This window comes from Coregonus clupeaformis, chromosome 29 (assembly GCF_020615455.1).
Source record: "Coregonus clupeaformis isolate EN_2021a chromosome 29, ASM2061545v1, whole genome shotgun sequence".
In the NCBI taxonomy this organism is placed as follows: domain Eukaryota; kingdom Metazoa; phylum Chordata; class Actinopteri; order Salmoniformes; family Salmonidae; genus Coregonus; species Coregonus clupeaformis.
The window spans coordinates 35,728,077-35,737,280 of NC_059220.1; the positions used below are offsets into that span (position 1 = coordinate 35,728,077).

General features: G+C 43.5%; 1 protein-coding gene across 5 annotated transcripts in view; it reads left to right on the plus strand.

Moving 5' to 3' along the window:
• Nucleotides 1-6,709, plus strand: part of LOC121571734 (skin secretory protein xP2-like) — a 31,397-nt gene extending 24,688 nt beyond the window's left edge. Inside the window, exons 4-9 of one of the 5 annotated variants that reach the window (XM_041883379.1) lie at nucleotides 1,379-1,465; nucleotides 2,559-2,579; nucleotides 2,707-2,724; nucleotides 3,513-3,629; nucleotides 3,895-3,948; nucleotides 6,513-6,709. In XM_041883379.1, coding sequence (XP_041739313.1) covers nucleotides 1,379-1,465; nucleotides 2,559-2,579; nucleotides 2,707-2,724; nucleotides 3,513-3,629; nucleotides 3,895-3,948; nucleotides 6,513-6,661 — 446 coding nt within the window. In that variant the 3' untranslated portion in view covers nucleotides 6,662-6,709. Of the gene's footprint in view, nucleotides 1-1,378; nucleotides 1,466-2,558; nucleotides 2,580-2,706; nucleotides 2,725-3,512; nucleotides 3,630-3,894; nucleotides 3,949-4,035; nucleotides 5,812-6,512 lie in introns of those variants that run through there. The other 4 variants (XM_041883380.1, XM_041883382.2, XM_041883384.2 and 1 more) reach the window with 4 other exon arrangements.
• Nucleotides 6,710-9,204: the final 2,495 nt, after the last annotated feature.

Here is a 9,204-nt window from a genome sequence, read left to right on the forward strand (position 1 = left end):
TTTTGTGTATAACCTAGGACTTCACGTATCGTTTCGTTTGTTGTTTTGGTTCGTGTGTGTACTAAATAAAGAATGTACGCTTATCACGCTGCGTCTTGGTCCGTCTCTTCATCAGTCAACGATCGTGACAATAATGCCCAAAAAACACAACCCTATGGAAGAATCCTTGGATAGCTTTTCAGAATGCACCGATAAATTGGTCCGCATGGAAAACTAAAGGCATAGAAATCGTAAATGACTTGATAATAGGAAATACTTTTATTTCCATGACAGAATTAAAAAGCAATTTTGCAACCTAAAAGTTTAATGTTACGGAATTTCTATTTGAAATCTTTTGGACATCAGAGCAATCTTGAGGGAATCCTATTTGAGTCAGAAAATTATATTCATATGATAGGTAAGATATACAAAACCTTGCAGAGAGCCTATCCAACTGACAACATCTTAAACTATTGGAACCAAGACTTAAAAAGTACTGATATTGGCACAAGATGGAGGGAATGTTGGAACATAACTAACGAAATTACAGGTAAAGAAAATGTACGCTTAATCCAGTATAAACTAATGTATAGAATTTATTATACAAGATACATAACTCACAAATTCTACAGCACAACGACAGAGTCATGTATAAAGTGTAAAACTAACAATAACTCAATAATCAATGCCTTCTGGGAATGCTATAAAGTCCAAAAGTTATCGGCGGAGTTAGAAAATCATATGAGCAGGCAGTGAGATACCTGATGGGTTGGCTGATACTCTTTTTGTCAATTGTCTTGAAAAAACATGTACTTAAAAACTGGAAATCAACCAATCCTCCATCGTTAAGACAATCAAAAAAATAATATGGTTCTTTATCTGAATATCGCCGTGTGTTTCTATGCCATCACTAAGGTGCCTCTCCTCCCTCCTCCCTGACAACACCTGTCTCACCTCTCCTCCCTCCTCCCTGACAACACCTGTCTCACCTCTCCTCCCTTCTCCCAGACAACACCTGTCTCACCTCTCCTCCCTCCTCCCTGACAACACCTGTCTCACCTCTCCTGCCTCCTCCCTGACAACACCTGTCTCACCTCTCCTCCCTCCTCCCTGACAACACCTGTCTCACCTCTCCTCCCTCCACCCTGACAACACCTGTCTCACCTCTCCTCCCTCCGCCCTGACAACACCTGTCTCACCTCTCCTCCCTCCTCCCTGACAACATCTGTCTCACCTCTCCTCCCTCCTCCCTGACAACACCTGTCTCACCTCTCTTCCCTCATCCCTGACAACACCTGTCTCACCTCTCCTCCCTCCTCCCTGACAACACCTGTCTCACCTCTCCTCCCTCCTCCCTGACAACACCTGTCTCACCTCTCCTCCCTCCTTTCTTTTACAGAAGCCGAGCCTGAAGCACAAGCGGAGAGCGAGCCCACAAAGGAGGAGACACCCACGGGAGGGAAGAGCCGCAGAGGGGGCTCACTTGGTTAGTATCTTATACTGGTGGTCGTGGCTACAACACATACAATATGCAACCAGCCAGGCTAAAAGAGCTGGCTAAAGCACAGTATGGAACCTGCCAGGCTAGAAGAGCTGGCTAAAGCACAGTATGGAACCAGACAGGCTAAAAGAGCTGGCTAAAGCACAGTATGGAACCAGGCAGGCTAGAAGAGCTGGCTAAAGCACAGTATGGAACCAGACAGGCTAAAAGAGCTGGCTAAAGCACAGTATGGAACCAGGCAGGCTAGAAGAGCTGGCTAAAGCACAGTATGGAACCAGGCAGGCTAGAAGAGCTGGCTAAAGCACAGTATGGAACCAGACAGGCTAAAAGAGCTGGCTAAAGCACAGTATGGAACCAGGCAGGCTAGAAGAGCTGGCTAAAGCACAGTATGGAACCAGACAGGCTAAAAGAGCTGGCTAATGCACAGTATGGAACCAGACAAATAATATAATAATATGCCATTTAGCAGACGCTTTTATCCAAAGCGACTTCCAGTCATGCGTGCATACAATTTTGTGTATGGGTGGTCCCAGGGATCGAACCCACTACCTTGGCGTTACAAGCGCCGTGCTCTACCAGCTGAGCTACAGAGGCTGTTAACTGAAACTTGAACTTGATCTACTCAGTGTGAACATTCCTACATCATTATGCTGTGTCCTGTTGAATACACTCTGATGTGCAGCTACATATGGAGTCTCTATTAAAATATATTAAAAGCTCAGGGCTCATTGTGTTCTATGAACAATAAAGTGACTAATATACAGTAATGAATGAGTCACATGCAGGTGGTTTATCATGCTCCAACTTGTATAAGAACCAAAGACAGAGTGGCCCTGGAGCCTTCATGTACTGCAGCTTACAGAGAGCTCCAGTCATGAATGGCTCACATTCACTATGATCCATATGCAAATATAAATGTTAGTTAAGTATGTGTGTGAATGTGCGTGTGTGTGTGTTTGCATGTAGATCTGGTCCTCTCCGAACTGGTTAGAGCAGAAACTCTATAGCAGTAATAGCCTCAGGGCATCAACTACATCACAGACTGGGTTTGAATAACACTCTCCCCCCCTCTTTCCAGCCCATACCGCAGAAGCAGACGGTAAGAGCCTTGCTTCCCTTAATGATATATTATGTGAATAATCGTGGGTGTGTTAGTGTGGGTGTGTTTTAGTTGTGTGTGTGTTATGTAAATAATTGTGTGTTTCTTTCTATTCTCTTCTGAACAGGCGCAGCGGAAGCGCAAGGTAAGTCCTGCTCCCTCCCTCTCTGTCTTTTTCTCCCCTTGAGTGTGTTCTGGATGTGTCAATACTGTGCAATGTGTGTGTCTTACCTGTCCCTTCTTGTCTCAGAGGGTTCTCTCCCCCACATTCCATTTCCACCATGTATGTGTGTGTGTTTGGATGTGTGTGTGTGTGTCTGCATGCATGTGTGTAGGTGTGTGTGTGCGTGTGTGTCAACTCTGCTCATCGCAGGGACACGGTGTCCTCTGAGACACTACTTAGCACGTTCCTCTCTGTCTCTCTCTCTCTCTCTCTCTCTCCCTCTCTGTCGCTTTCTCGCTCCCTATGTCTCCCTCTCTTTCGCTGTCCTCCGTCTCTGTGTGTATTACAGAGTGATGACAGATACAGCTCCAGGCTCTATATGACCCCTAGTATTAATAGTCCAATAGGACAGAGAAGCTGTTTTCCCGCTTAATAATTCAACTATGTACATCTATACACAGACACAAGCCATGTAGATCTATACACACATGACATCACATGATAAACTTCTCTGAATTACACTACAGTGCAGTTTTTGTTGCTCCCCTTCACATCAAACATAACATGAAAAGAAATCAATCAATCTAATGAATAAATACATTTGATGAACAAACTTTTCTTTATGTGTGAATGAATGAAACAGCATCACACTGCACTACTTGTTACGAAATACAGTATTGCATATCTGCTGTGAAAATACTGTACAAAACCACCTAATAGAACCATGCATTAAAGGCAGTGTTATAACCAGTGTACTGTTGTCTCTATAGCGGCTAGCTCTGGCTCGGTTGTGGGCATTCTGTGTGCTATCGGCGTGGCGATCGTTGGAGCTGCCACCGGATACTTCGCCTATCAGAAGAAGAAGCTCTGTTTCAAGAACAGTGGAGGTGAGATACCATCAACTACATAATGTACAGCCTGCTAATGTAGCTATACTCACACACACACACAGAGAGTGAGAGAGAGAGAGAGAGAGAGAGAGAGAGAGAGAGAGAGAGAGAGAGAGAGAGAGAGAGAGAGAGAGAGAGAGAGAGAGAGAGAGAGAGAGAGAGAGAGAGAGAGAGAGAGAGAGAGAGAGAGAGAGAGAGAGAGAGAGAGAGAGAGAGAGAGAGAGAGAGAGAGAGATTAATTAATTCCCTGTCTCTCCGTCAGGGGACGTAGAGAGTGCCCCTAAGGAGGAGGCTGTGACCCAGTCGGATCCCCAGGGTACGTAATGTCTTAATAAATCACCCACTAGTCTGCCGGTGTTGTGTTTGTCTGTGGTTAATCCAGCCTGTCCTTTTCTGGTTGCAGTTCTCAGCAACTTGCTGACTAATTCATCCTAGATCATCTGAGATTCTACTGGAAAATAAACAGGACCAGCGGCAGAGTCCCATAACACACGCACACACACACACGCACGCGCACACACTCAAACACAGATTAATCTCAATCTTTAGGCCTTAAACTGATATAGCTGTAAAACTGTGAGATAGTTGTGTGGGGTTATGAACCTTCAGCACCACATTAGAGTGTGAGACCAATCAGTAGAACCTCATTCTATGTTGTCTATGAGAAGGCAGCACAATTTTTATGGATCTAACATAAACAATGTGTATAGGCACAGCTCATGATTATTAGTTCCTAGATTATTTTGGATAAAATGGCTACTCTATTTGAAATGTTACCTTTGTTTGTTGTTGGGTTCTTTGCAATGATTTAGCCTGGTCCCATGTTGAATATGCTGTAGCCCAATCTTTTAGCCTGGTCCCATAATGAAGGTAGCAAACTCTTCTATTATTGTCAAGCCATACACATTTTGTGTGACAATTAAGGAACTCAGAGAGGAGTTGGCTAAAGCAGCAACAGACTGGACCACCTGACTAGTAGTGTTGTTCACTGTGAAATCTGGTTAGAGGAAGCTGTGTGAGAGCTGGTAAGAGGACAGAAGATGTCGCCCTGTTGTGTGTTTGCTTGGTATTCGGGGGGCTTGGAGACCTTTACCGGCGGGTTGTCTAAAATGCAACAAAGTATGTGAACATTTATCAAATCAAATCAGAGTTTATTAGTCCCATGCACAGGGTCGCAGATGTAATCGCAGGGTACAGTGAAATTCTTATGCTCCGAGTGACAACAATGCAGGTCAAAGAGCTCTGTTCAAATAGTCTGTATTACAATATAATGCTGTTCTGCTCTGTAAGAGCCTTACATTAGATGGTTCACCTTGCAAGCCTTATCACGATTCTATCTCACTACTAGTGCCAGTCTGAAATGGTACCCTATTCCCTCTATAGTGGAATACTTTTGGAGCCCTGCTATAAAAGTAATAGGGTGCCATTTTGGACATAGCTTTAGACTTAGGCAGGACTGTCACATTCTTCACACACATCCCCATGGAGACTGTCAGGGGTCTATAACGTTTGTCCTGGAGAGCTACTGGGTGTACTGTGCTGTTAACGTAGGTCTGAACAAAAGCCTGCACACCCAGCAGCTCTCTAAGATCAGAATTGGAGAACCCAGTGCCTGCTTCACACTATAGGGCCGACCCGAACAGTACTGTGCTGACTAGCATATTTCCTTTTCATATTGTCCTTTCCAACAAGGCTCCAGCAACTATGGTGGATGCGTAACCAGGCCAGCCCAGTACAGCTTGATTTGGCTCAGTAGTTTGAAAAGGGTATACGACTGTATGCAGTATAGCTCTGGGCAGGAGTCAGCCTGGGTGATGCTCACTGCTGAACGCACTGTAAGAATGTTCCACTTCACAGTCGAAGACTAAAACTGGAGAAGCACTTTCTGATTAGCCTGGTCCCATGATTTGTGTGTACTTTAGCCAACTAACTCTTCTGAATATCATTGTCTCAACAAGACCTCTTTTGGTGAAGTACTTTCCCAATCTGTTCATGTTTTGAGTAATGATGATACACGTTGGTATACAGAGTACTACGCTCTTCTATTTAATGAATCTGTCTTTATCTTGTGTTTAAGAATTGTGTGATTTTAATCTTTCAGCACTTATTTGTTTTTCTTTTTTAATTATGTGAATAATGTTGGAGACCGGAATAAAGGAGCTGTTAAGGGGGAACTATGTGACATGTGTCTGTTGTGTGTGAAGGGTGTGTCAAAGTCTTGGGGCATGCAGGCAACCCGGGTTCAAACCCAATAAGTAACATATGGATCAGTGCTTTTAGAGGCAGAGCTGCCTGTATGAATCAGACATGACCAGGACAGCTTGATATGTCAGGTATTCATCATCAGAGGGCGGACACACACACACACAACGTTGTAGTGATTGATAGTGACAGGCACATAAAGCAAGGCCTGGGGCATCAGGTGCGTTACTACAGGTATATGTGGGAACCTGCGCTGAATAACTTCTCACCTTACAGCTGCATATCATCATCATATCATCCATATGCCATTGCCAGCTAATTAGATCAGCAAGTGCACAATGGCATTGGTGTTTTGGAATATTTGATTGTAAGTCAAGTGGACAATAAACTTGTGATCACGGCACCCAGAAACAAATATGTTAATTGGTGTCACGACAGACTAATACACTTTAGTAGTTCAGGACAAGACAGGTGATGGTAATAAATATTGAAAATCGAGGCTATTGTATTAAATTGGGCCAATACATGAATGAATTAGAGCTGAAATGTCAGAATGTGCTGTTGGCTAGACTCACTGCCATCTTAATATCTATTATTCAAATGTATTCATGTGTATTGTACGTATAAATATTTGCAGTCAACTATCCTAACCTATCCTCAACTCTAATCCATCCTTAGCGCCTGGCATTGACCTTTGTGCTGGAGGAAGGTCTGCTGTAGAACTGACAAGATTCCCTATTCCACATGACAAAGAAGTGTGTCTGTCTGTGAAGGAGTGCCAAACTACATATTCTGTGAAGGAGTGCCAAACAGTTCACTGGTCTTGATGATAATGATTCATTTGATTTTATCAATCAAGGAGGGCATCTTTATATGGTGGCATAGATTTGGTATTAAAAGCACTTGCCTTGTTCAAACTGCAGGCCTCAAATCATTATTTTTATATTTTTATGCATTTTGGAATACTGACGGTCCAAACAGCAAGTTACAAGTGACAAAATCAGATTTGTGTGTGTTCAGACAGCAGTCAATTGCTGACATTGCTACGCTAGTTGTTATAGTAATGACGGATGTGTGCGTAGTGGTGTAGGCTGTAGTTCCTGCTTTCCATCACTCAGAAGTCGGGTAGAAAGCTATGGTCGGTAACAACAATGCCTGCCATGGACATTTTTCAGTTGCTTTGAATGTTCAAAATCATACACTCTTAGAAAAAAGGGTTCCAAAAGGGTTCATTGGCTGAACCCTTTTTGGTTCCACATAGAACCATTTTGGGTTTCATGTAGAACCCTCTGTGGAAAGGGTTCTACATGGAACCCAAAAGGGTTCTACCTGGAACCAAAAAGGGGTTTTCAATAGGGACAGCCAAAGAACCCTTTTAGGTTCTAGATACACTACATGACCAAAAGTATGTTGACACCTGTTCGTCGAACATCTCATTCCAAAATCATGGGTATTAATATAGAGTTGGTCCCCCCTTTGCTGCTATAACAGCCTCCACTCTTCTGGGAAGGCTTTCCACTAGATTTTGGAACATTGCTGCGGGGACTTGCTTCCATTCAGCCACAAGAGCATTAGTGAGGTCGGGCACTGATGTTGGGCAATTAGGCCCGGCTCGCAGTCCGTGTTCCAATTCATCCCAAAGGCATTCGCTGGGGTTGAGGTCAGAGCTCTGCGCAGGCCAGTCAAGTTCTTCCACACCGAACTCGACAAACCATTTCTGTATGGACCTCTCTTTGTGCACAGGGGCATTGTCATGCTGAAACAGGAAAGGGGCTTCCCCAAACTGTTGCCACAAAGTTGGAAGCACAGAATCTTCTAGAATGTCATTGTATGCTGTAGCGTTAAGATTTCCCTTCACTCAGTGCTTAATTTGAGCCGGATCCTGCCGGAACAGGATCCAGCACCTCTAAGTTTTGGACTGTTTCTTTCCGGAACCTATTTGCCAGGATCCGGTACCTCTCGTGGCATCAAACATAATTTTCAATGTAGATATTTGAATAAAAGCGATCAGAGTTGCCTCCTCTGTAATTCTCCTGCACCCTAAAAAAAACGTAGCCTATGTGAAAACTTAGATATTCTAAGAATTGATTCGGGTTGGGCCAGCCCGGGTTTATGATTTGTGCAACATTGTACCCTAGAGACCAACTCCTGGCAGTTGCAGTGGTGGGAGAGAGAAGTGTGCCTGTATCTCTCTCAGAACCAGAATGAGATTCACTTTCTATGATCTCTTTCCCTCTCTCTGCTCTGATAGACATGAGCCTGCAAATACCATCTCTCCAGAGTTGTTCGTAATCATTTTCTTATAGAATCATAACCATGGGAAGGGTGCTGGTGGTGCTGCAGCACCGCTGATAAATTGAAATACATTTGCCAAAGTTATAGAATTACTGCCATCTGTTCAGAAATAAATGAAATAATTCAGAATACTACACCAGGAGTAGGCCTATAATTTATCCACCGATGATCAATAGGTTTTGTTTTTGCCTAGCTTGGATTGTGTGTAGCCCAGTCACAAGGCATTGCCTACAGTCGGGAACGCGTGGTAAATCTGTCAGTGAACAGCATGCAGCCAAAACAGGCCTTTCTCAATATTTCAAATACAGTCATGGGATAGCACAGGTTTGAAGGCAAATGCCTCCTGCTGAAACAAAAATACGTATCTCTCTGTATTGTATCAACTTCCAAATAGGCCTACTGAGTGAACAGCATTGTTTTTACATTGTTTTACGACGCTTGTGGTCCTCTGTAGCTCAACTGGTAGAGCACGGCGCTTGTAACGCCAAGGTAGTGGGTTCGATCCCCGGGACCACCCATACACAAAAATGTATGCACGCATGACTGTAAGTCGCTTTGGATAAAAGCGTCTGCTAAATGGCATATTATTATTACAAACTAAACCGAGAGAGATAGTGAGCTGCGCATCATTGGTTGAGTCATTGAAACTGGAAAGCTTTTTTAGGACTATAATTTCCTCCTCATATTGTACAATATGTGTCTCCTCCACACACCTAAACCTATGCTATTGATGGATTCAAGACGAGGTCGTTTTTAATGATCTCATATTCTCAGTTTGTCAATGTCAAAATAGCCTGACATTTAAACCATTGGTGAGGTATTACAAAATATTCGGCTACAGTCTCCAGTCATGTCAAAATTACATAGAATTGCATGAAATGCGTTTATAAAAGGCCACATTTTTTCGGGCCCTAGGCTACAAAAATCAATCTGCAAGTGCCTCTACTCTACTGCTCTAGTCTAGACCACTATGAAAATGTAATGATATGCATGCAATGCTTTAATATAAAGGTGATTTTCTGGTACCTCAGAGCTCCCCAGGTCACCCCCTTCTAGTGCTCAGTTTTTGTTCCGG